The 24,590-nt window shown below is 52.8% G+C and overlaps 8 protein-coding genes across 8 annotated transcripts; 3 read left to right on the plus strand and 5 right to left on the minus strand.

Annotated features, from left to right (window-relative positions):
• Positions 1-689: 689 nt before the first annotated feature.
• On the minus strand, positions 690-1,970 carry QC761_121280 (uncharacterized protein; the record flags this gene model as incomplete). The annotated part of the gene is made up of 1 exon (XM_062875410.1): positions 690-1,970. One exon carries the CDS (start codon positions 1,968-1,970, stop codon positions 690-692), a length of 1,281 nt encoding a protein of 426 aa, XP_062738667.1.
• A 317-nt stretch (positions 1,971-2,287) lies between these two features.
• On the minus strand, positions 2,288-4,400 carry QC761_121290 (uncharacterized protein; the record flags this gene model as incomplete). Its single annotated transcript, XM_062875411.1, has 5 exons — positions 2,288-2,806; positions 2,862-2,933; positions 3,003-4,002; positions 4,057-4,123; positions 4,180-4,400. 5 exons carry the CDS (start codon positions 4,398-4,400, stop codon positions 2,673-2,675), a joined length of 1,494 nt encoding a protein of 497 aa, XP_062738668.1. The 3' UTR covers positions 2,288-2,672.
• Positions 4,401-6,973: 2,573 nt separating this feature from the next.
• Positions 6,974-11,080, minus strand: IMH1 (Golgin imh1; the record flags this gene model as incomplete). Its single annotated transcript, XM_062875412.1, has 3 exons — positions 10,504-11,080; positions 7,090-10,430; positions 6,974-7,025 (listed from the first exon to the last, which is right to left on the minus strand). The coding sequence occupies exons 1-3, from the start codon at positions 10,510-10,512 to the stop codon at positions 6,974-6,976; spliced, it is 3,402 nt and encodes a 1,133-aa protein (XP_062738669.1). The 5' UTR covers positions 10,513-11,080.
• Positions 11,081-11,282: 202 nt separating this feature from the next.
• QC761_121310 (uncharacterized protein) lies at positions 11,283-14,537 on the plus strand. The gene is made up of 2 exons (XM_062875413.1): positions 11,283-11,638; positions 11,703-14,537. The coding sequence occupies exons 1-2, from the start codon at positions 11,615-11,617 to the stop codon at positions 12,807-12,809; spliced, it is 1,131 nt and encodes a 376-aa protein (XP_062738670.1). The 5' UTR covers positions 11,283-11,614; the 3' UTR covers positions 12,810-14,537.
• Positions 14,538-14,954: 417 nt separating this feature from the next.
• Positions 14,955-17,313, plus strand: QC761_121320 (uncharacterized protein; the record flags this gene model as incomplete). The annotated part of the gene is made up of 2 exons (XM_062875414.1): positions 14,955-15,398; positions 15,504-17,313. Exons 1-2 carry the CDS (start codon positions 15,193-15,195, stop codon positions 17,311-17,313), a joined length of 2,016 nt encoding a protein of 671 aa, XP_062738671.1. The 5' UTR covers positions 14,955-15,192.
• A 1,430-nt stretch (positions 17,314-18,743) lies between these two features.
• On the minus strand, positions 18,744-19,631 carry QC761_121330 (uncharacterized protein; the record flags this gene model as incomplete). The annotated part of the gene is made up of 1 exon (XM_062875415.1): positions 18,744-19,631. The coding sequence occupies one exon, from the start codon at positions 19,629-19,631 to the stop codon at positions 18,744-18,746; it is 888 nt and encodes a 295-aa protein (XP_062738672.1).
• A 517-nt stretch (positions 19,632-20,148) lies between these two features.
• Positions 20,149-21,795, minus strand: QC761_121340 (uncharacterized protein; the record flags this gene model as incomplete). The annotated part of the gene is made up of 1 exon (XM_062875416.1): positions 20,149-21,795. The coding sequence occupies one exon, from the start codon at positions 21,793-21,795 to the stop codon at positions 20,149-20,151; it is 1,647 nt and encodes a 548-aa protein (XP_062738673.1).
• Positions 21,796-22,087: 292 nt separating this feature from the next.
• QC761_121350 (uncharacterized protein) lies at positions 22,088-24,541 on the plus strand (the record flags this gene model as incomplete). The annotated part of the gene is made up of 3 exons (XM_062875417.1): positions 22,088-22,662; positions 22,737-22,952; positions 23,015-24,541. The coding sequence occupies exons 1-3, from the start codon at positions 22,330-22,332 to the stop codon at positions 24,539-24,541; spliced, it is 2,076 nt and encodes a 691-aa protein (XP_062738674.1). The 5' UTR covers positions 22,088-22,329.
• Positions 24,542-24,590: the final 49 nt, after the last annotated feature.

The following is a 24,590-nucleotide window of genomic DNA, read 5'->3' on the forward strand; positions in this document are numbered from 1 at the left end:
TCGAGGAATTCTCACCGAGTATTCCGTCTCTCAAGCTACCTTATCCTAACAGTTTCATCCCTCCCGATCAAGTGGTCTTGTTTCGTTCTTTCTTCGATTGTACCTCAAGAGGAAGAAAGGCGCTCGCTGTGTTTGAACCTGGCATTGCCGCCGGAACATTTAGCTGTCAACAATGGGTGAATTGGCCGTGGAGGTACTTAGCTGTGGCCGACGTCGATAGGTGTAGATAAGGGTGCTGGAGCAAACCCTGTTTCGCCAAGTTTGAGGACCCGACATGGTTGGAAGGTTTTCAAAAAGTGTTGGGTAAAAGTTGGCGGGTTTGAGAATCCAAAAGCGCGATTGAAGACAGAATCGAAGACAGAATTAAAGTTGGTTTGCCAGACAGCAATAAAAGTGTCTCGCGATCATGGTTTTTGAAATTAACCGAGCTTGACACCGAAATTTGTCTTGAACACAGGGAATGAAACTGCCTCAACAATGCCCTGAAGATAACTAGAATCTTGCAGACACTGGTTTTGCAATACCAATCTGACACTTTTTGCAAGTTTTCAGTACAGGATTGACCTACAGTGAGACAGCTGGAACCCAAAGTCGTCTCTGAAAACATGGAAAAGTTCAAATTATTGGTATCTAGTGGTATCATTTGTCCGAATCCTCACAACAAAACATCCAAACCCATGAAACACCCATCAAGCCGTAATCATGTCAAAAACATTCACATACCCGTCGAAATCTCCCACTGCAATCTTTGTGCAGTCGTTTGAAAAAGCAGCCGCGGTGATGACGGATGCTCGAGTCGCAAAGTCTCCCCTGAAGGCGCCACTGGCCGCATCGCTCACGTCGAAACCGTCTTCTGTCCGGCACGCCAGGTACCGGCAGTCCTTCGACACGGCCAAAGGCCACCCCTCTGTTTGCCTGACCACATTCAAATTGTAATTATGCACCCTCCCCGTCTCCAGATACCACAGCACCACATCTCTCCCCCAAACCGTCACCACCACCTTCCCATCCCCAGACACTTGCAAAATATCACACGCCGCCCTCGCCCCAATCTCAATCCTCTTCAGCGTCTTCCCGCTATGTAGATCCGTAACCCTCACATACCCGTCCCTCCCCGCCGTCACCAACCCCCCCCTTTCGGGCAGGAACCCCATCCCCGTCACCTCCTCCGTGTGCTTGATAAGCATCATCCTCACCTTCAACAACCTCAGTTTCTCCCCATACCCACAAAGCACCACCCGCCTCGAGTCCTTACTCGACACCCCAGCCACCAACCCCCCATCCTCACTCATCACCACCGGCGCCCTCACCGGCACCTCATGCCTGCTCCACCTAGCCCTCTTCCCCACATCATACATTTCCACCAACGGCTGCCGGACATCAAACCCATCCGACCCCTTAGCCTTGACATAAAAGGGACAGACCACCACCAGCTCCCCGCCCGCCGCCCTCCCAGGCCGGAAGCAGAACCCCTTGTGAACCTTGAGCCCAACCAGATTCGTATGCGTCCTCCCCCCGCTGTCCTCTTTGGCCGCCCACACCGCCAAGGCACTCGGCTCATCAGGGTCGAAGCTCTTGATGTTGCTCTGCTTCGGCACCAGAGCAGCAACGTGCATGTCACCCGGGCTGAAAGCCAAATACGACACCTCGCCTTGCATGGCCGCCGTCTTGCTTCCCACAAAGTTATTGGCGTGGTGCGCGGTCATGGTCTTGACAAAGACCATGCTGGTCATGTTTTCAGAGGGCGTCCGGCCCGGCTCCTCGTCGGGGGGATCGTCCCATCGTCGGCGCGTGCTGCTTGTGATGCTGGCGTTGTCGGCTCCGCTGCCGCTGCCGCTGCCGTTGCCAAAGGAGGGGACGCTGAGGGACTCCTCCACTGTGGCCCGGAATGGCGGCGGCGGTGGTGGTGGTGGTGGTGGTGGTGGTGGTGGTGGTGGTGGTGGTGATGGGGCAGCGGGTGAGTCTGACATTTCTGTAAGGTATGATGTGTGGGAGAGGTGTACAGACAGGAAAAGCGAATGTACAATGCAGGTGGTGTGAGTGAGAAGGGGGTGACAGACAAACACAAGGCAAGAAACAAAGGATGATATGCTCTGATTCAGAAGGTGCAGCAGCGATCAGGTAAAACAAATGCGGGCCGAGGTTGTGGCACTTTATGTCAGTGAGATCTTGTGTAACCTTGCTTTTTAGTTCACTGGGGTGGGAACTGTCGGTGTCTGGTGCCAGCAGAAACAGCAAAAAAGACCACGCCCATGACTTCACCATGCATCATTTGGAGACGTTGGGCTTTTCGAAAGGCTGAAATCATGTATGGAATGTATCCGCTAGTGGTTGATAGTCGTTGAATGAGGTGCTGTAAAAAACATGCAAAGTGCGAGATCTGCAAAACAGAATTCCGAGGCCGCCGGTGTTGTGCTGTTGTTGGTGGGGGGGGGCTTGGAGGCTTGTACCATTGAAATTTGCGGCCAGCTGGCCAGCAATGGAGCGCCAAGTTTATACCAAGTTTTCGGTTCCATCCCCGAGTTCAATGTCTCTGAGGCTGTGCTGTCAGGAATCAGCGGCTACAACCGTCCAGATGCATTTTGACACGCCAACTCCCGAAACCCTTCTTGCATGGCTTCCAAGAGCAGCAAGGACCCTGAATGAGACTCCCCACTCGACCCCTGCTCCGATTAAACACGGCCATTCGGGCTCTTGGGCGGAGTCGGGATGTGCTGGTCGGTGGCATCCGACCATGATGCATCTGCGTGTTTGAGGTGATGGACAAAGTGGTTCTGCACGGAAGCCCAAATGCCAGGCCGTTCAACTTGGTGATTTATTATGTCAGCAACCGAACTGGCTGTCATGAATTGACCACTCACGTCGAATGTCAGGGTGCTGCTCCATAGCCCATCTTGTCAAGGCGAGATGTGACGAGACGTTGAGCATGAAAACTAACAACGGGACTAGTCAGCCAATGCCGACCGGTAATCCGGGAGCTCCGGATAGGCAGCCACACTTACACAGAGACCCTTCGAGCTTCGTGGGATCGTTGGCGGCCTCACTAGCTTGTGTATATGCTTCATAGGTCTCCCCATGAGGCATGTAGCTCTGTTCGAAGCTCAAACCGCCGGCCTCCAGTGGCCTGACACTGCCTTTGTACTGGCCATGAATGACACCGCATAGTTCCGTAGCGATGTTGCGGTGATAGTAGGGTATTCGGAGCGTGTTCCTAGAGACTGCCCACTTGTCCCCAAAGACGCAAAAGTCCACCAAGCTTGCAGCCGGCCACTTGCTTGGAGCCGTCAGGACACAATACGAGGTTGGATCTAGTTGATCGGTGTTCGCCGTCAAATGACAAAATCGTGACAAGTCGTACCGATATGGCGCATATTTCCCATGCCATGCCACCACGTCAAACGGCGTGTGTGGCTGTGTGTAAGAGAACAGTCTTCCGGCCAACTTGACGGTGACACAAAATGAACTGGTGTCCTCGTCCGGGTCGAGGTCAAACCGTGCGACTGGATATTCAAAGTCTCGATCATGCGCCAGGCCGTTTGCGCCCAACACACCCAGATCGGGCAATGCGTATCGAGTCCCAAAAACCTCCAACGCGTAGCCGGAGGCTTTGATTTCTGACCACTGATCCCCGGCTGGACGGAAGATTTCGACCGCAAATCGAATTCCTGGAGGCAGGACCACAATGGAGCCGGGCTTGACCAAGAGGCTGCCCAGCTCGGTCTTGACATTCAGTGTCCCTTGTTGTGGTACCACCAGAAGCTCGCCGTCGTGGTTAACAAAGGCCTCACGTTCCATATTCATGTTGAACTCGTACTGATGAACTGCCAGACCCTCTTTGAGCGTGGCGTCTCCATGACCCCCCATAGTTCTCAAGCCTTGAACAAAGGTGACCCTGCGGTTCGTGGCCGAGTCCGACGATTCATTGCTTTTTAGAGGACCCCACGTATATGGAAGCGGCGTGAAGGCGACATTCGAGTTCGTGGGTAGAAAGCATGACTCCAGCTATCGACTTGGTCAGCCTGGTAACTGAAGCGTTGTGAGGCCTCTACAACAAACATGGAGAATCTCTTCCACCTGTGATGGCGGGTGACGGGCTGCTGCTGGCTTTCCACGGTACATCCATCTGTAAATAAGAATGTCAAGGCACGAAACGGCAAAGGTTGTCGAGGGCCCACGTACACGTTGGCAGCTGTGCTTTTTGTTGATATGAAAGAGGTGCCGTTCAGAAGCTCAGCGTAGAGTCCATATCTGCTTTTCTGGGGGAGGTTGGTACCGTGTGGAGGAAGGGCGCCCGGTATTGCTTCTGTGGAATGGTGGTTTCCAAATCCAACCTGATATCTGTAGGGGTCTTCGGAATCCGCCGCGGTTCTTGGCCATGTTGGAAATTGTTGGAAGGCCATGTTCCTGATGTTCCAGGTTTAAGCAAGCTAAAAAGTCCACAGGCAGCGAGGAGCAAAAGATCGGTCTTGGAAGCTTGCTGACTGCTCTAGATATAGCATGCCCGAAGAGTCTGTCTCTCGTTCGGCCTTTGCCTGTTCAGACAGCTGGTGGTCTGCGGCGTTAACCGGCCCTCAGATGAATAGTTTGCCGCTCATGAACACCGGGCCAGACCAATGTGCTCGCTCCGCACCCCTTCCTTGTGAATCCAGGTGAGGCTCTCGTCAACGCGCTGGCAAGGGTGGCTACCCCAATATGTGGTTAGCAATGAGCCGGATGCTATAATTGGAGAATGTAGCAGCGGACTGGCCGGTCGGCCAAGCAATGACAGAGGCTTCCGCCCCTCCATAACCCGCGCGGAACGACGGAAGGCTTCCACGCCTGCAGCTGACAGAGGACAGAGCATGCAGAGTAAATGCACTCTGCGACTCTTGCCTGGACCATGCACCCACAAAACTGTTGGCTTGGTTTTCTTCCGGTCAGGTGAGCACCCAAAGAAGCAACATTGTTAGACCAAAGATGTAACAGAAAGCAGGGCCTGGCCGCGGGAACAAAGACGGATGGACGTTGGTCACGGGCCCAGCGTTTCCAGACTGCCGGGTCGGCATCAAAAAGATCCCGAAGTCTCGTGTAGTTATCCGTCCACTAGCGTCATGTTTGCCGCCTTCTGTTGCCGTGCTCGAACCCTTGCTCCTCGCGGCCAGCATCTCCCCTCCTAGATCTCACTGGGCTGCTTGATCAGTCGTGCAACGTGGGGTCGAGGGATCGTGACAGATGCCGTGATGGGAGACACGGCGGGAACCCGTGTGGGACTTGCTGGAAAGGGAAGGAACAGATCAGTGCCGAGTGCCGCATAGAGCTAGCTGTAAAACAGGACGGTTTCTTTTTCTCTTCCCTTGCCCAGCAGGTTGCCGTTAGTTCCCGTCCGGCTCCGGCCCGTCGCATGTTCCGTTGTGCCCTTCTTTGCTCGGGATTATGCAAGACCATGCTTCTACGAGCTTGGTCGAGTTGCAGCCAGGTCAAGATAGCTTCAACAAACCTCCGTACTTGCCCGAGAAAGGGCTGTTTGGTGGTTCATGGGCCGCTGATTCGTGCGCTTGTATACCTAGCTGGTAAGGAGTTGTTGACAAACAGGGACGAGCTGAGATCTGAATGGGATTGTTAGCCTACTGTTGGCTCTCGCCTCCTATCGATGCCTCCACGGGCTGCAGTAGTTGGGCAAGTAGGACACGTATCAACCGCCGCTCCTGACATGGCAGTTGCAGGCCATACCACCTGAATGACTCCGTCGTTTGAGAGACTGGGCCCTGAAGAACGCAATATGGCCTGATGGATCGGCATCTCGACGGCTCGGACGGAAGATGGTGTAGTGAGGCTGGATGATCGCTGACCCTGTTTTGTGGCCCGGGAAGCAATCCATCGAGCACAACGACGTTGCAGACGGGTTGGAAGGGTAGCATACGACGAAGGGTAGCTGCTGTCCACGAGAATACAACCCTCTCTCAAGCTTGGTCCCTGGTAGGACCATTGGGGATAAGGCTCGGGGAGGTCTGCCCCTGCCCCCGATGGAGACCAATGGTGAGACAGCAGGTTGCTGTGAGCTTCCAGCTTCCGCAAGAAGTTTCTTGTTCCAAACAAGTACTGCGTGAGGTGCTCCCCATTACGAGAATCTGACTTCCGGATGAAATACCTCGTAGTTTTCCGCATGGGTCTCACCAAGCACTCATGGTGATCACATCGATCCTGCAGGCTATCCTCGTCAGTCTCTGCATCGTAAAAGTAGGTTACTGATAGTACATAACTTGAACTTTTAGTGGTTCGGAGTGGCGTTCCATAATGAGAGAGCTCTGAGCCGTTGAAACCCGAGGAGGTTCAGTCTTTGGTTCCGTTCTGGTTCGGATTTGTCGCTGATTCATCTACTTCGTCATGATCCATTGGTCCCTTTGACTACCCAGCTAGGCCTACCATCATTAAGCTAACCATCGGATCCTCTCTGAGAAGCTCCGCGGTTGACGCTGAAGGTTGCATAATGTCATTACTCACCCATCCAGATGATGATGAGGCATGTTGAGACCGACAAACAATATGAACCGGCAAGCAATGCGGCGGATGCGGCTTTGCTGCACGGCGTATTTGCCCAATACCTCCATCTTGTTGCTCGTTGACTTGATGGCGCCCCCTAACAGTTGAAGAACTGGACCCATCCTGTTGTCATTCCTCAGCTGCGTGTAAGATATCCTCTATTCTCCACTTTCGTACATGCAAATAATGGTCAGCAGGTTTGTTCGGCAAAGCAACAGGCAGTATGGCGCAGAATCTGCCTGCCGTGGTATCCGGCAGGGGCAGGAAGGGCCAGATACATATCAGTGTGTGAAAAATATGGCCATGTGACACATAACGAGCCATGGATCTCATGGCCTTTCCATTATCCTACAATTCCTTTCGGCATCTCCCGCCCTCTGTTGCGTGTGACCGGCGAGATAACCAACTGTGTATACCTACAAGTACAAAGAGAAAAGAAAGGTGCGTAGTGCGGCTACCTGCTGTTGATATGCTGGATAGCAGCGAGCCACTTCTGCTCATCAGACCTACGGCAACCAACGGTTAGCAACAACGATCGGCATCTTAAACAAAAATCGAGAATAGACTCACTTATCAAACTTGAGCAGCTTTCCAAGAACAGGTACCAACTGCGCCCTCAGCCTATTATCCTTCTGCTCCAAAAACTGCAACATAATCGTCTTCAGGTACATGGCGTCGGGGGTACCCGCTCCATTGACGCTGCCGGAACGAGTCGATTCCTGCGAGGTCCTACTGGGGTTCGCAGCAGCCGACGACAACTTGGCCTGCAGTGTCTTGACCTCCTTGTTCAACTTGTCATACCTTAACCGGTAATCGTCCAGCGCCCGACGCAACTCCGTCGCTTTCCTCTCGTGCTCCCGCACCTGCAGCTCCGATGCATCCAAAGTGGAGCGGAGGTTGGAGACGGTAGTGCGCATCTCACTCACTTCCGTCTCGGCCCTCTCCTCGATAGCCTCGAGCTCCTGCCTCCTACGGCGCCACTCGCGCTCCTCGCGTTCGAGGCTGTCTTTCTCGCTGGCAAGTTCCTTCACTTCCCGCTCCAGGTCGCGCACCTTTTGCTTGAGCTCCTCCGTCTCCCGCGATTTGCGACGAGCAAGGGAGGACGACTCATCTTCGAGGCGATCTCTCTCCTCGATGGCGGCCTCCATCTTGGTGCGCATCTCATGTAACCTGCTCTCAGCACGCTCGTCAGCCCCGGCGAGGAGCTTCCGCATCGTGTCAGTGTCGCGAGTGCGTTCATCCAACATCTTCCGTGTATCGGTCAGTTCCTCTTCCAGGTTCTCGACCTGAGACTGGCTCTCCTTGAGCTGCAGGCGTAGTTCCGCAGTCTCATCACGCATGCTTCCGATGAGGCTTTGAGCGCTGGAGTACTGATTGGTCTTTGCCTTGACTTCTTCCCGGAGAGTAGCTTGCTCCTTTCTTAACCTGTTGAGTTCGTCCTCAAGCTGTCCGACGCGTGGGCGGAGCTTGGATGCCTCCTCTTGCACGCGCTGCAGTTCCCTGGATGCCTTCTCTTCCCTGGCCGAGATCTCGATCTTTTCAGCTTCTGAACGACGGAGGTCGCGGCCGGTAACACGACGCTCGTCCTCCACCTTCAGCCTAGCATTTGTCTCCTGGGCCACCTTCTCGTGCAGAGTCTTGATCTCAGCCTCTCGATCGGTCGCAAGACGCTGAGCGCGGGCCAGCTCAGTCTTGAGATCCCTCTCGCGCTTCTCAAGGTTGCGCAACTCAGTCGTCTTGGCTGCCAGTTCCTCCTTGGTTGTCTTGAGCAGGGCAGACTCCTGCCTGAGGTTCTTAAGCTCCGGCTGAGCCTTCTGAAGCATCTCCCGAAGATCAGTGAGGTCCTTGTATCTGGTCTGTGCAAGCTGCTGGGCGGCAGCCAAATCGGATTGCAAGGTCGATGACTTCATCTTCAGGTCGTCAAACTCTTGCTTCAACGACTCGTGTTCGCCCTGAAGCTTGGTGCTGACCTGAGCACCAGCGGCCGCGGTCTCGACCTCCTTCTCAAGTTCCGCAATGCGTTCCTTGAGCTCCCTCTTCTCAGCCTCGAGCTCCTTGAGCCTTTGCTTGGCCTCAACATGGTCGTGGCCAATGGTCATCAGGTTCTCTTGGAGATTCTCAATTTCTTCACGGAGATCTTCCTCCGTCTTCCTCTGCTTCGATAGTTTTTCGATTCGCTGGTCCTTCTCGGCCAACTCTTCTTGGAGGCGCGTCAATTCGGTTTGCAGCTCGTCAGCGGAGGGCCCTAGCAGTGGCGAAGAGGGAGGCTGTTCAGTAACTGATGCTTCGCTGGGGGCGGGTTCAGCAGCAGCAGCAGCCGCGCCGCCGCCGGCACCGCCCTTCTTCTTTTTCTTGTTGTTCTTCTTCCTGCCACCACCCTGTGTAGGTTGGGCCGGAGTGCTGGCTGAAGCAGCAACAGCAGGGACAGGCGCTGAGATAGGAACCGACACTGCAGTCTTCAGCTTTTTGTCCAACTCTTCTATCTTGGCTTCATCCTGAGCCTTGGCCTTCTTCAGTGTCTGGATTTCAGAATTCAGTTCCTGGATCTTGGTATCGAGATTCTCCTTTGCTTCCGTGATTGTCTTCATCTCTTCCTCCAGGTCCCTGTTGCGGTTCGAGGCGGAAGAAAGCTTCGCTTCCTTCTCCTTGATGGCCTGCTTGCCCTGTTCCACCTGCCTCTCGAGGTCTTTGATCGTGGCCCTGGCGGTATTGGCGCGCTCTGTCAAGGTTGTGATCTCGGTATTCCTAGCAGTGAGTTGTGCTTCAAATGAGTTCTTTAAAGCGGCAGCATCCTTGGCTTCGCCAAGTTCCTGCATAGCCGTCTCAAGACTCTCCACCAGACCGGCACTGTGCTCCTTGGCCACGGACAGCTCTTCCTTCAAAGTGCGAACCTCAGTTTCGAGCTTCTCAATCTGCTCTGTCTTCTTTTCCACCTCTGCTTGTAGTTGTGGGATCTCAGTGTCATAAGAGAACAATGATTCGCCCTGGCCGCCTTCTTGGGACGCCTCTCCAGCCTTGACCATCTCGGAACCCTTCTCCTTCTCAGCGGGTGGGCTTGTTGATTTGTTGGTCTTCAGTGCAGCAATCTCCTCCTTGAGGGCAAAGACCTCCTTGTCGTTCTCGGTGATCTTTTTAGAAAGTTCATCATTGAGAGCTGCCAATTGCTTCTCGGCCTCATCTGCCTTCTTTTTGTGCGAATCCTTCTCGGTAGTAACACGCTTTAGCTCTTCCATCACCATGTCGCTCTTGAGGTTCACCTGATTCAGGTACTCTACGAGAGCTTGAGGCTCGGCAATCGAAGTCAAGGGGGTGTTTTCCTTCAAAGTCTTCTCAAAGGGCTCGATCAGCATTACTTTGCCATGCGCAATTCGGTAGGACCGTAGCAATTCCGGATAGGCCTTTTCAAGCCTTTCGAGCTTCCTCAACTTGGCGCGGACCTCGGCCGGCAGTTCGGAAGCGACGAGAGTCACAGTTGAGGAGTCCATCGACCTCTTCTCTGAGATCGAGGATGCGTCTGCGTTTTGCCCACTCTTCTCAGACATGGCTCTTGACGAAGCAGCCTCGCCCCCCTTTTCGGGAATCACCCCCAGTTCCTTTGCCTTTTCTGGATCCGTCGACATTGGGGTCGCGGCTCTCGAGGGCGTTGCGGTATCGTCGGTATCATCGATTGTAAAGGCAGCCTCGAATACGGCAGGATCGGGATTTGCGGCCCCCCCTTCTCGACTGGCGGAATCCTGGCCCTGCTTCGCTGTTGGGCGCGGTCGTCGAGCTGGAGAATGGGTACCCGCACCACTAGATGAGCGCGACCTCCGCGCAGGAGCGCTCCCCGAAGCCTGCGGTTGCGCCTCCAGAGAGGCACGTTGACGAGCTTGTTCCTCTGCGATGGTCCGGTCAATTGCTCCTTTCAGTCTCTGCAGGTGCTCCATTGTCAGGTTTGGCCGTTGAAGGAGGAATTAGTTGTCTTGAGCGGATGTTGCAACTGACCTGGAACATATTGAGTTAAGACTGGAGAAACCAGCCACAAAAAAAAGGATAACACAGCAGAATTGTCTCAGCGGAGACACGAAAGGGAGCCCAAGGTGTCAAGCTGTCCTGTGGCTGCACAGACAAAGGTCGAGATTAGTCGTCACAATTGGTGCGCAGGGCGGAATATGGAGTAGGTGGAAAGGGCAAGGGAATGAAAAGAAGAGACTAAGTTTTGAAATCAAAAGCCCCAGAAAAGAGGATGGGACTTCATTCAACGGCCGTGGGCATGATTTTGTTCCTCTGATGCCACAGCGGATTGTTTCGTCCTTCGACTCTGAAGTTGAGCCACTTGTCAGCCAGCGCCAGCTTTCAGCAGCAGTTCGCAGCCTGCCAAGAGCGCCCTGACAACCCCCCGGGATTTTTTAGGCCGCGCAGGGGTCGTCGGGAAGTTGGGATTGCCGGCGGCATCTTGTTTTTGTGGGTAAGCCGTTATGCGGCATACAGAGATATTTGCGTCTTTCCACAAATGTTGGGCATTTGTCTGCCAGCCTCCCAGCCCAGCGACAATAAGGTTGATACGAGCATAGACGTGGAGAAGACCGTGAGAAAAGGTGAAGTTAGAGAAGATGGAGCGATTATGCCAATCTCGGAGGTCATACTCCGTAGTTACTGCCAGGCTGGTATGCAGAGAGATGACCGGGGTATTCTTTTATCGGGGGATGAGGTCACCGTGCGCGAGCTCTCCACAGCACCCTTGAAAGTCTAGCGCTGGAGCTCCTTTCCCAGTGCTGTCATCTTTCCATCGCAAGTTCGCAGCTGACAGCCTCAGGTGGGCGATGCGAACACAAGCTTGACATCCAAGCAGCCTTGCCGCGACAAAATTCTTGCTGGCGGAGTCTTTGCTGTCGAGGCCGACGCTATTCTCAACGGTTTTTGTTTTTTTGGTTTACTCTTCCAGTGTTATCTCTTTTCACTTCTTACACTCTCTGCTGAAACAATAATTTCCACATCCCACACTCTACCTACCCCTTTCGCGCAAACGTAGTCCCGACGACAGCAATACAGACACGACGTTACCACCATCACGGCTATATAGCACAGTTATTGGCGACTTTTCCTCTTATTCACTATGGTTTCGCTCTGGCCATGGGGGGTTAGTGTAGCCTTGCTTCCCTGCGCCGTTTGCTTACTGACTGACATTGTATTTATTTGCACAGAGAGACGACTCTTCCCCCGCGTCTTTTGAAAAGGCGCTCTCGACTCTTTCGACCAAAATAACGGTAACCCAAACTCGCCTCGATCAATCCCGCGCGAAAGCCCGACGGATCAAGGTGCTGGGTACACTTTACATCGGTTTCGCCTACCTTGTTTATGCGATTGTCTTGATGCTGGTGGTTGGTTACAAGGACATGGGGGCATGGGAGTGGACGGGCATGGCGGGAGGGCCGGTCTTGATTTCGCTGGTCCGCTCGATTACGACCATTTTCTTTGATTACCGAATCGAGAGGCTCACTGCGCGCCTCAAGGAGTATCAGACTGAACGCGCCAAAACCATCCAGAAACTAAAGGATGCTACCAAGTACGATTCGACGCTCGAGCTGCTCGAGAAGTACGGCGGCTCCGACAACAAACAGAAGAAGAGCAAGAAGAAGACGTCCGAGGAGGAGGAAGACGAAGGCGCTGGCGCTGTCAAAGAACAGCCACAACCCAGGCATCATGCTCGTACGGGACTGCCGCCCCCGCCCACAGCAAACATCCAGCGCCGTCCAGAGTCCAGTGCCGGTGCACCTGCACCACACTCTAGGGTGCCAAGTTCAGTATATGGAGCATCAAGCCAACGGTCTCCCAGCCCCATGATCAGTGAAGCGGCCGAGTTCGCGCCCAATGCTTTTGAAGGGAGAGCTCCCCCGCCGTTCCTACAGCATCCACCTGCCACGATGGCCCCTCCTCCCGAGCCGCACTGGTACGATCGCATTCTGGACACCTTGTTGGGGGAAGACGAGACGGCCGCCAAGAACAGGATTGTCTTGATCTGCGCGAAGTGCCGGCTTGTCAACGGCCAGGCACCACCAGGAACGAAATCATTGGCTGAGATTGGAAAATGGAAGTGCATGGCATGTGGGGCGACCAATGGCGAGATAGACGAGGGGAAGCGCATCGTGCAGGAGGTACTTGGAGGAAGGGGAACAAAGGCGGACTCCATTGCCGGAACCACCGATGATGAAGGCGGACAGAGCTCCAGCGAGATTGTCGAGGTAGAGCGGGATCTGTCCACCGAACCTCAGGAACTGTCCGTGAGGAAGAGAGCGAAGAGGGGGCAGTGATGATCGAGTGCTAGGACGGTATTTCTTTTAACAGTTCAATCTATCTCATGGTTTCTTTTGTTGGAGCTCGCACAATACATCTACTGAACTTAAGAGGTCCGTCGTGTGCCAAGCCTGCCCTGGAACCTGCCTGCAATGCGTGGGATAAAGTACAAAGAGCAGGGTGCGGTGGTGAGTCCGAACTGAGAGGGTTATGGCTCTTTGTCATAGAGCGGACCATACCCTATTTTTGGGTAGAGTACAAAGGATGGTTCGTGATGACTTCGTGGGCGGTTCTGCAGGATCGCCAAAGGCTCGACAATGCCATTTTGAAGCATCTCGAAGCCATGTAGGAAGATAAAGAAATCTAATGAGGATTAAAATCTGGAAAGGCCAGCGCAGTAATCCACTTAGAGGATCGTTACATCTTTCTTTTTGATCGTAATATGCTGATCAGCGCCTCATCACCATCAAAGCTCCGATATATGATTCGAAGCCAGCACAGCAATGTCGTATAGCCGGGAAGATTATTACAGAACCATCACTTGTGTCGACTGCGGGTACAACTGCAAGTTTGCTTGTCTTGATGCCCACAAGAGCTCATTCGCTTGCCACAATCCACGATGCGCGAATCACTTGGGAACGGTGGAAGTTGACTTGCCTGGGGGTACACTTTACTCTCGAGAGAGGAGCCATAAAGGTTCATCTCGCCATGAGTCCTCATCCCGTCGCCGGAGCAGATCTAGGAATCCCGAGGAACCGTCATCTCACCATGGCAGCCGTCCCAGGACCACTCATCACTATGAGTATACAGCGCCACCGGAGGAACCTTCCTCTCGACACCGCAGTAGATCAACTGCCAGATACCCTGAAGAGCCCTCCTCGCATCGCAGAAGCAGGTCCTCCAACAGGTATGCCGAGGAGCCTCGTCGCTTTTCTAGCTATGCCCCCCAGGGACATCCCAGCAGTTACCAGTACAGCCATGATGCTCATGCCGACTATGTCACTGTTGAACCCGACGAGACCGAGGATATGAGACAGCGCTTCGAAAGGATGGGACGTGAAAGAAAGTCGAGGTATCCACCCTCCTCTTCTGGTTACCGATATCCCCCTTCTTCTTCTTCTTCTTCTTCTCATTATGAGCACCCGCCATCTGAATCTCACCGTCGCAACCGATCTTCGACTAGGCAATACGAAGAGCCCCCCCGTCGCAGCTCTCATAGCTACCGTGGCCCGGGAAATGAAGACCCGAGAAATGAAGAAATCGAGATTGTCGACGCGGGGTCGTCTCCGTATGTTGCGCCCAGCAGTAAGCGCGGCCGTCAATATCCTCCTCGATCCGGTTCCGGTCGTAGACGTGCCTACGGGCCCTACGATGAACCACCTCGTACTCCAGACCTGCCTCCCGCTCCGTATATTTACATTGGCACGTGGGATCCCGAGGGCAACCAAATCGACTGAACAGGTTCATTATGACAGCTGGCTTGTTGTTGTGATGAGCTGTGCCTTGCCTCTCAAGGTAGGCCATGTAGGTATAAGACGAGAGATAAGATAGAAAAGTGCATTTTTCAGGAGTTCGGGGCATGGTTTCACTGGAGAGGCCAGGTAAGGTAGGTTGGGGAAAGCAAAGCAAGCTCTGGCATTGGGCAGCAAAACTGGACAACTTTTTAGGCCAAAATGGGGGAAAGCGCAGGAAGCGACATCAAACATGGCTTTAAATATCAGCTCTTCAATTCGTCGCTTTCCACCGTCCTATCCTAACGTTTTGCACATATGTGAGTTCTGTTGACCCAGTCGGCACTGACGCCGTGCGCTGATAATCTGCCGGGCCGGTCCACGTTGTTAATCCGGCTGGCATGTCCCTGTGTTGGTTCTCCGGCTAAGGTAAGATGATGCAGCATACATGCAATTATGTAAACTCACAGCCAATCGTTTCTTCCCAGGCTGGTTGAAGACAGTTGTGAAGGTGCGTGTTCCAGCTCACCACGTAGCTGCCAGCTGATGCAGGTTGGCAGCTCTGCTTTTTGGGCATCGCTCGCCCTGCCAATACACACAGCTTCATGCCTTGGAGTTCTGCCACGAGAAGCATTGCACTGCATTATCTTGGCCCAAGCCGCTCAACATATCATGTGTGGTGCCTTATTACTCGATGGGCATCTGCTCCCAGTTTCTCAACCAAAGCCTTGCCACTCGGGCTTCAGTATCGTTCTGCTTTTTTGGCAGAACGATATATCTGAGAGTCGCCATTCATTCCACTTTTTCTTTTGTTTTTCCTTCTGCTTCTTGACACAATTTTGGTCAGCATCATTTTTCAGTTCTCCTTCACAGCTATCATCAATGTTTGAATACCTTTTCACCGTCCCCAAGGTAGTGGCTACTGCGCTGCAAGAGAAGATCAGGCAAAATGGGCAACACCAACAACAGCAGAACACCGACGCAGGACGATCCCAATATCACTACAACTACAGAATGGGATTCAGGTGATAGCGAGGGCGTCGATTATGTCTACCAGGACAACCGCAAGCCCTCGCCCCCTTCCGACAAGAAGACCGTGAAGGCCAGGAGTCCAAGGAGGAAGAGATCACCTAAGGCAAAACCCCGCTGCTACAAGTGCGTATGTGGAGCAACTTTACACACGCCTGCCGCTGACGAAGATGTCGGCGAAGAAACCGTCTTTGAGTTAGACACCGACTCTGAGAACGACGGATTCCACAGGAGCCATCCGACGAGGCCAAAATCCCCTCCTACGCCTGAGCCCAAGTCGCCAACTCCTGAACCCATTCCACAGCCCACCCCGGAGAGCCAGGAAAAGAGTCGCAAGGTCAAGAAGAAGAGCGCTACCAAGAAGAGTCACTCCAAAAGGTCTCCATCTCCGTACATTGAGGAGTACCCCGAGCAGGCTACTAGGCCAACCATCCTTTTGAGAGAGCACAAGGCTCCCCGAAGGTTCTCCACATCCGATGCCAAACGTGCGGTCGACACCGAAGAGCGCTCCTCGCCGACGTCTTCTGCGAGAGGCAGATCACCCCCAGCCAGGCGCTTTTCGACCGCATCTCCGGACAAAGCGGCGAGACCTTCCCCCAAACGATCTTCGCACCGTCGACATCATCTTGCAGCCATGCAAAGTGCGGAGGGCGAGCACCCCCTTGGCACAACACCACCCAAGAAGCTCATCGGCAACCATGGGGACCGCGACCAGGTCTCCGAGGTGGAAGACACTGGGCCGCCATTCCCACGCCAAACACATCATGGCTCAAGTAACCAAATACCCAAAAACATTACTCGCAGTTCAGCCTGGACGGAGCATCAGCCACAATGTTCGTCATCGTGGCCGCTTAACCCAGGTTTCCATCACCCACCGGGACAACCACCTCAGCAACCAGCACAGCAAGACCTTCAGTACGACAGCGATGACGAGAGTGAACATGATACACCACACAACGAGTCCAAGTTTGCGGACAACACTTTTTCGAGACCGTCTAGGCAGTCTTCATTCATGGGGGACCAGTGGCAGATGGATGAAGAGTTGAAGAGAGATAGGGAGTGGGAGGAGGAACAAGAGAGAGAAAGAGAAAGGATGTTGGAAAAGGAACGAGCTCTGCAGAGAGCTCGAGAGTTGGAGATGGAGAGGGGCTTGAGCAGAGAAAGAGCACGGGAGATGGAACGCCAACGAATACAGAGAGAGTTTGAAGAGCGACAACGACTCGAACGAGAGCAAGAGGAGCGACGACGCCACGAGGAGCGTGAGCGTGAGCGTACCCGTTCTATGCCCCACCGGCGCCGAACAATGCCCGCCCGGTTGGCTGTAGGAAATATGGATCAGGGCCCCAAGTCTGTGGTCACGGAGCTATGCGATATTTGGCGTGGCCGTGCTTCCGACTGGGAGTCTCCATATCCTTCAGACAATGAAATCTACTCCGACGACGACGACGACGACGACGACGACATGGGCCACCACAATCGACCTTTCCACCACGGTGGTCCATCAAGGTTACTGCTCCTCGACAGCTGCCCACCGCGAGAGACTTCCCCCTCACTGCTCCCACCACACGGAGCTAGAAGTCATTTTGGTCTCGCTCCTATCGGGCGCCCGCCTGCACCGACAACGAGATCCCGTTCCCCTGCTCCCTTCCCAGGTCCCCGTTTGGGTCGCACTTGGGCAGGTCATTCAAGCAGCAATACGGTGAACGGGTTCTTGCTGTTGGAGGCGGGGCCCCTGATGATGGAACCTGAGATGATGGATGAGGATGAACAAGGGGAGGAGATGTTCCCACAAGGCACTGATCCTGCGCATCGAGGGTGGACGTATCCAATGGTGAGTCCTGTTTCGGAACCGCCTCGACTTTCACGGTCGGTGGTTTTGAGAAGACGGTCGATGGCACCGGATGAGCCACCTATTTTTTGCGCGAGGAAGACGAAGGAGATGTTGTCGCCTACGCCGGTTAGGGCAACGAGGTTTGATTTTGAAGGTTGGGGTCGCGATAGGAGTTCGAGGAGTTCGTTGGGGTTGGGGTTGATGGTTTGAGAGGGGAGGCAAGGTTACTAGACCTACATCCTCGGGAGAGGGGGAGTTTGGAGTTTGGACGTTCAGTTGGGGGTGCAGGCAAGGCTACTAGGCCTGCCTATTGCGATATCATGGATGCTGGATGGTGTCTAGATGGTTGAGCATTCGCATGTGGGGAGTTGGCGGCTGTGACATGATTGCATACGACTCGGCGTTTCAAAAAGAGGGTATCTTGTTTTGTTCTCGGTGGCGTGATGAGGAATTTCAGAGGGCTAGAGCTGGAGGTCATACGGAGTCTTTTTGTTGTTTGTTGGGCGGTGGACAGATAATACGTATTTGAGAAGGAGGACGGACCTGAATTGTATCGACAAAGACAAGAAGGAAGTGGAGGATATTCAAGCTCATCAGCACACATATTTCCTTTGTATAGAATAAAAAATTAGTAGATAGATTTGATCGTTATGACCAACTGAGCAATAGATTAGATCTGTCGATAGATGTTCGAGGCGTTGATGGCGTGTTTGACGTGATATATTTGCGGAAAATGTGGTCAAGGCAGTTTGGAGCAGACCTTGGGACCCAGCCGTTTCTTTGTGTTCATGTTCCATGTCCAGCTGCAAAGGGTGTTGTGATATGTTGGTTGGTAATCAGAGCCATTGTTGTACAAGCGGAGCGAGAAAGAAAAATGGTGCAACTATCAAAAGTTGTTTGGTGTCGACGAGGACATACCGTCCTCGACCTTCGCGCCAATGATTGGACGGGCGAACCGAGGAGGATTGCCTGAAGTGGAGAGGGCCAGTTCCTGGTTGTGATATTTGTCAGAGAGAGGGTGACAGGCTTTTAATTTGCATGGCTTTGTTCTGTTCGATGGACCTTGCGGTCAGTTAGGTAGACATTTTGGTTCGGAAGGAGGAGGAGGCTTCAGTGAGATCTTAGATCGTTGGTGGGTGAAGCAGTTCTGGCGATATTTATTACCGAGTGCAACACTTAGCATCATTCTCGAGAGAGAACATTTACACGGACAGCCCCTTGATTATGTTATTAGTATCCCCCGTCCTTACCTACTTTACTTACCCTTCCTATTATCTAATTAAAAGCTCTCAAGAATAATATTAAGTATTCGAATAATTTTAAAAAGCCTTTATATTATCTTCAAAGACCTTTACATTATTTTTAACAGCCTTTAAATTACCTTTAAGTGCCTTTGAATTATCTTTGAAGGCCTTTTAACCATCTTTTCAATATCTTTTAACCATCTTTCAACTTTTAACTTTCTTTTAGAGCCTAATAAATACCTTTTAACCTTTAATGATTATACTTTGTAACATAGCTAAATTCTATATTAAGTGGGGAGTGTTGGTAAGATAAATAGGGGGCTCTGTATAGGTTCTCTTATTCTAGATTGGCAGTTTAACAGAGTGTTTGATTTTGAGAATTGTCCATCGTTTGCTTTAAGATTCTACACACACAAACGACAGCTCGCTCCAGTCCGCCAGACTACTCTCCCCATCACTCAGGAACTGAGCATAGACTTCATCGTCAAGATGAGACCACTCCGACTCCGCGTCCAGGGCCGCAAGATCCTTAACGTGAACCCCTTGTCGCCGACGGCCTTTCCCTCTTCTCCCTTTCTTCATCGTGTCCACAACCTGAATAGTATATAGGCAGGCCTCATCCCCAAAGCCGCCATAATTCACCTGAAGGTCCTCGGGACCGATAAGTCCCTGGCGGACAAGCTCTGCGACTTCCCAGTCCTCAACGGTAGCATCAGCTGCGATGGGCATCGGACCACGTGGCCAGGCTTTTCGGTTGGCAGCGTGTATCCTTGCCACGTCGTCGTCGTCGTCGAAGGCAAGAGTGACGCCTTCATCGATGATTCTTTTGGGTCCGGTGATGGCTTTTGGCTGTCGCTTTTGTGATGGTTTTTTCACCTCATCCTGGTGATGTCTCGGCTTTGACGTGACCTCTGATCCAGCGGGCAATGCTGGTGCGTCTAGCTCTTCTGTCGCCGTCTTTGTCTGCGTTGTTGTGGCATCGGCCTCCACTGGGGTGTTCTGATCAGGTTTGTCCCCCTCGTTGCTGTCCTTGTTTTCGATTGCCGTCGCTGCCGCCGCCGCCGCCGCCATCATAGCCCTTCTGGAAGCTCTAGGCAAGGTCTTACTCCTCTTGGCTGCGTTTTCTGCGCGGACCGACTCCCAATACTCCTTGCGATGGCTCCGTGACCCAGGATGGTGGAATTGGCGGACGTAACACGGTCGTCCACCCCAATTCAATTGCATCATGCACCAGTCGCACTCGTACCGGTCCCATGGGTAGGTGTCCCGTCCGCGCCGTCCCATTGTAGTTGATGTGTTTTCTGTTGCTGAAGTCTGAAGAAGGTTTGATGGTGGTGAGCAGACGCTGCTGGGTTGAGGTAGGTATTTGTAGTGGTAGGTTCAACGGCTGTGCACTGTTGACTTATACAACTTTAGCACCAACGACAATATAAGCGAGGATCCCGCCGGCCGGTGTGTGACTCAGGCCGGCGGCCCCCACCAGGTTGCAAGCGCAGAGTTGAGCTCAACTAAACGCAAGGTACTCGGTATTTTCCTTTCTTTGCTTCTAAAAGAAAAAGAAAAAAAAAAGAAACCCGCGATACTGGTTTCAAGATGTTTCCATGGCCGGCATTGGGCTGCCATCTAGGAAAGAAGGTCACACTGTCATTGGCACTCGCGTCCACTCCTTTGATGCTGAGAGAACCAACTTCAATTTGGAAACCGCCGCCAAGATAACTCCATGAATGATGAACTGTACAGGTAGCAAGCCGTATTTTCCATTGCTGGCCAAAGTACGCATGGAACAATGCATCGGTCCGCGTCATACACACAGCTGATTCAACCGCAGGACCACCTTCTCGATGTATCTTACTCCCACTCTGATCCCATCCTCATCCTGGAACTCGCGCTCATCTCCAAAGTCTTGATTGTCCGGGTCAAGACAGGTCAGACATGTCTCTACAATCTCGGCATACCTCGTTCCCATGCATTGAGGCAGCTCGTTCCGCGCTAGATGTAGAAGGAACTCCTTGCCTCGGGTGTGTAGAAAATGGTTGACCTGTTTGATGTCCGGATGTGGCGACACAGGCAGGATCTCGGTGGGCAGTGCTTGGCCGGTCTGGGGATGGTATCGTATGAACGATTTCCAGAAGCCAATCTCCAGGAGACAAACGCCGAGACTGTAAATATCGTGTTGCATGATGTAATCTTCATTCGGCGAGGCTCCTTGGCGGGAAGAATGCCGGTAGAGATTTCGCTCCAGAGTGTCATCCCCAAGCCGCTGGGTTGCGCCATCCTCCCGTCGAAAGTTCTCGAAGCCCACAAGAAAGAGTGACTGCGAAGGCAAGCCCGATTTGCTGCTGGTGAAGACCAGTATGGATTCCGGGCGGATGTTTTTGTGAACGAAGCCGAACGTGTGGACGTAGCTGACGGACCTGGCGAGTTGTTTTGCGTAGTCGAATCGTAGTGACAGGGTTTGAGGAGGAGCTGTATGGGATAGCACATACCGAAGGCTGTTGGGAATTCCGGTAGTGTGGACTGGCTGTCTGAAGACCATCGTCAACATTGATGGAGCTGTAGTACGATCGTGACGGCCTTTTTCCGGTGGTGATAATGGGACGGCCACTCCTTTGCATGCGAGAAGGCCGAATGTATGAGGGTCGTTGTGCTGAAGCTTCCTGGCCAGGTCTCTTGCGTCCTTCTTGATGAGCTGATACTTGGCTACCGGCTCGCATGTGATTTGGTTGAGAATGTAAACCCCAACCTGACCATTTCCGTACAACCGTTGCGCGATTGAGATCTGCGAGAATGCTACTTGTTGAATGAACATCTTGGACAGCTCTGCCGCGTCGAAGGTTAATCCCGCTTCTGATGAACCACCGTATGGGCTGTCTTGCATGCGACTCGCTCTTATGGTGACTGTGGACGGAATGGCTGTTGCTGTATTGGAGTGTGGTTTGTCGTCGATCGCGTCAAGATTGGTAGGCGTTTGGAGAGCGAGGTCGACCTGTGAGTCGGCGATTCTCATGAGAAGAAACCATGATTGGTCCGTTGTTTGTTGCCAGGTCTCCAGCTCCTCGATGGCCTTGTCTAGACTCTTCTTTATCAAGATGTATTTGCCCCTACGTGCATTAACCTCAAGGCTGTGGTTGATCTCGAGAAACACAGGCAGCGGCCTTACAAGTCGATTGATTATACCTGTGACAATTTCCAGCTTACTCAGAAGAATCCGAAGTGTCTGGCCCCAGATCTCGCGATGGTCATCTTCTATCAGATGTTGGATGCGCTTCAGAAAGTCGAGCTTGTGGGTAAATAGCATCCAGTTGTTGTCGAGACGGATCACACGCTCTGATATTTGAGCATCTGCTTGGCGTAGGCTCGCACACAGGGCCCTGAGTTGTCTTCCATACTTCAGACACAAGTCAATTGTCGGTGGTAGGGCAAGAGCCAGTCCAACAAGCTCGGCCATATTGGCAGAGTTCTTCTGGCCCACACGACACGAGGAAGAACTGGCCAAACTCTGGTTAGACTGTGCCAAAGAACTTGTAAGAACACGGTTTGAGCGATCGAGGGGTGGTTGCAGCGAGGCGGCCAAATGCGAACCAATAATAAGGCAGACGAGGCAGACTTCCGGGTTGTTTCTTCAACACTTCATGTGACTTCGTGCAGGCCGCGGGCTGAGGACGCTGTGATTGAGCGCCACGATTTGCCGGCTGCATATCTGGTGTGGCAGAATATATACAAGGAGCACGAAGCCAAAACACGGCCTCGGTCACTCATTGGACAGAATGAAACCAGGAGCTGAGCCACCGCCCACTGCCATCCAGCTTTCCCCGCAACACAAAACTGCCCCTTCCTCTGATGGTTGTGAACGCTCGAGACTGCAGCTGACTCATTTATCCTTGATACCTTCCATACGCTCCGTCCCAAGACATTCAACGCTCATTATTAGTTGCCTAACCAAGCATTCCACGCCTACTGGTCATGTTCAAGTTGACAATCAATGGCGAACCATACTTCGATGTCGCTGGAAGCAGTCCATGACACCAGACTTCCAGCAACTGTCGAGGCGAATGTCACCGTTCACCGCGTAACAACAGTACGACAAGGCAACCCATCATGGTGGCAAGAACGATGGGTGCGGCATGATAACAACATTCTTGGACACGGAGGATGCGGTCTGGTATGGTTAGAAAAGAAAGAAAAGATCCTCGAAGCGGAGGAAGACAGATGGAGAGCGGTGAAAGCCATTCGAGTAGCTGACAGCAAGAGCACCAACGAAGGCGTCCGCTACGTCCGTGAGTTGGAAGCGTTGAAAAGATTCTCTCAACCGAAGGTATGTACCTCGATGATGATGTTGTGCGTGTGCACCTACTTAGTCACCGTTTTACATGCTGACTTTTCCCCAAGTATGCCGATTTCTTTGTTGAGTTCTTTGGATGGTACGAAATCCCAAATTACCTCTGCATCGCCATGGAGTATTGCGAGCATGGTGACTTGAGGAGGTATCTTCAAACGGTCAAAACCATGCCTGAAGACGAGGTGAAGGTGGTTGCTTCCCAAGTATTGGGTGCTCTGGAAATGATGCACGAGGCGGGGTATACTCATAGAGATGTGAAGCCCGCGGTGAGTACATTATGCAAAAGCTGAATTCAACAAGGCTTGAGCTCTAATGATGTTCTTCACAGAACATTCTCATCAAATCTAAGCCGCCGCAGAGATGGTGGGTCAAGGTGTGCGACTTGGGCCTGAGCAAACGTGCTGAGGACATAGCTGGCGCTTCTACGACTGTAAGGGGCACGCCCGGCTTTCTGGCACCGGAAGTGTTGGACTGCGATCCCAGCACAGGGCAGAGAGACTCTTTTCCCATCGACATGTGGTGTTTTGGCGAGACGGTTTACCAAATGTTGACCGGAGAGCCAGTCTTCAAAACCCTGGCAGCTCTTTTTCATTACCGGGCTGGCAGCATCGAATTCCCGGATCAGGCTTTCCAACGAGTCAACGCCAGTCCAGAAGCCCGTCACTTCGTACGATCATTGATGCTTGCGCATCCTCCTCTTCGTCGCACGGCCACCGCGCATCCGATATATGGCGCCCAAGGTCATCCTTGGATGGCAATCAAAACCATAAAAAATCTGGTGATCAAGTCGCGGTCGGCAGTCTCGTACGAAACAGCCACTGCGTGGCCTCCCCCACTTCCTCAAGACGGGGATCAAATCACGGGAGTCTCTGGGAAATGGACGCAAACAGTGGAGATCGCAAAACACTCCATGGCACATGCCATAGGCTCTTTCGGAGATCAGTCCGAATCTCAACTTCCTTCGATTTACCCTGCCCTCCCAGGACTTGGCCAGCTATATCACCCTTCTCTACAATATGCATACAGCAACTCCACATTCAATCCATTTTACTACTTTCTGTCACCTAGCAATTACTATGTTGCTCAATATCTCAACGCAATGATCAATACGATGTCAGGTGGCGGCTACAAGTTACCTGCAGTATCTTTGCGCAGATCAGTTCTGCCAAAGCGAGTCAAGGCTCTCTTTCCAAGAAACGTGGCCCGCTCAAAACCAGCAGAAGTAGTCAAAAGGGAATTCAAGGAAGCGATCACCAAAGCGGCCAGCAAGGTGACAGACAACAGGCTTCAACCAAAGGATACAAATCTCGACGCCCAAGAGTCGATAAAGCAACATATCGAGGCTGCAGATCAGCATTCTGACTCGAATGGTAACTCCCAACCGCTCGTAGGCCAGTCAACATATCAGCAGCCTGGGCTCAGTGGCGAGACTCGATTTTCCGTCAATAAAGAAAACAAGAACTTTGCGGAGGATTTCAAGCCGACGATTCCTGTCCCGTCTGAGATGGCCGAGCTCTTCAGTCGTGGGACGCCACCAAAGTCCAATCCAGCAGGCACGGCAGGGGCAGAGGATCATGACTCGTTGCGTGACGAAACGGAAGAAAGTTGGACTGTTGTTACGTCAAGGCGAAAGCATTCTGGACCAGCAAAGAGGCGACCAGCACCCCCGTCTCCATCGACTCATGCTAGAGCCTTGCCGGCTCGCAAGAGCACACCGACTCCAAATTCTGATGTACTAACAACTCAAGTCTTGCCAGTTATGGCACGTCGACCGGCCCCGCGACTACCACAAGCAATCATTGGCAGACAATCTTGGGCCGAGGTAGTTGCTACAGAGGGCGGGGAGCCTGAGTGACAGAGTGTTCAGAAAACCTGTCTTTCTAGCAAGAAGTTGCGATCTGGTA

Source organism: Podospora bellae-mahoneyi, assembly GCF_035222275.1.
Source record: "Podospora bellae-mahoneyi strain CBS 112042 chromosome 1 map unlocalized CBS112042p_1, whole genome shotgun sequence".
NCBI lineage: Eukaryota > Fungi > Ascomycota > Sordariomycetes > Sordariales > Podosporaceae > Podospora > Podospora bellae-mahoneyi.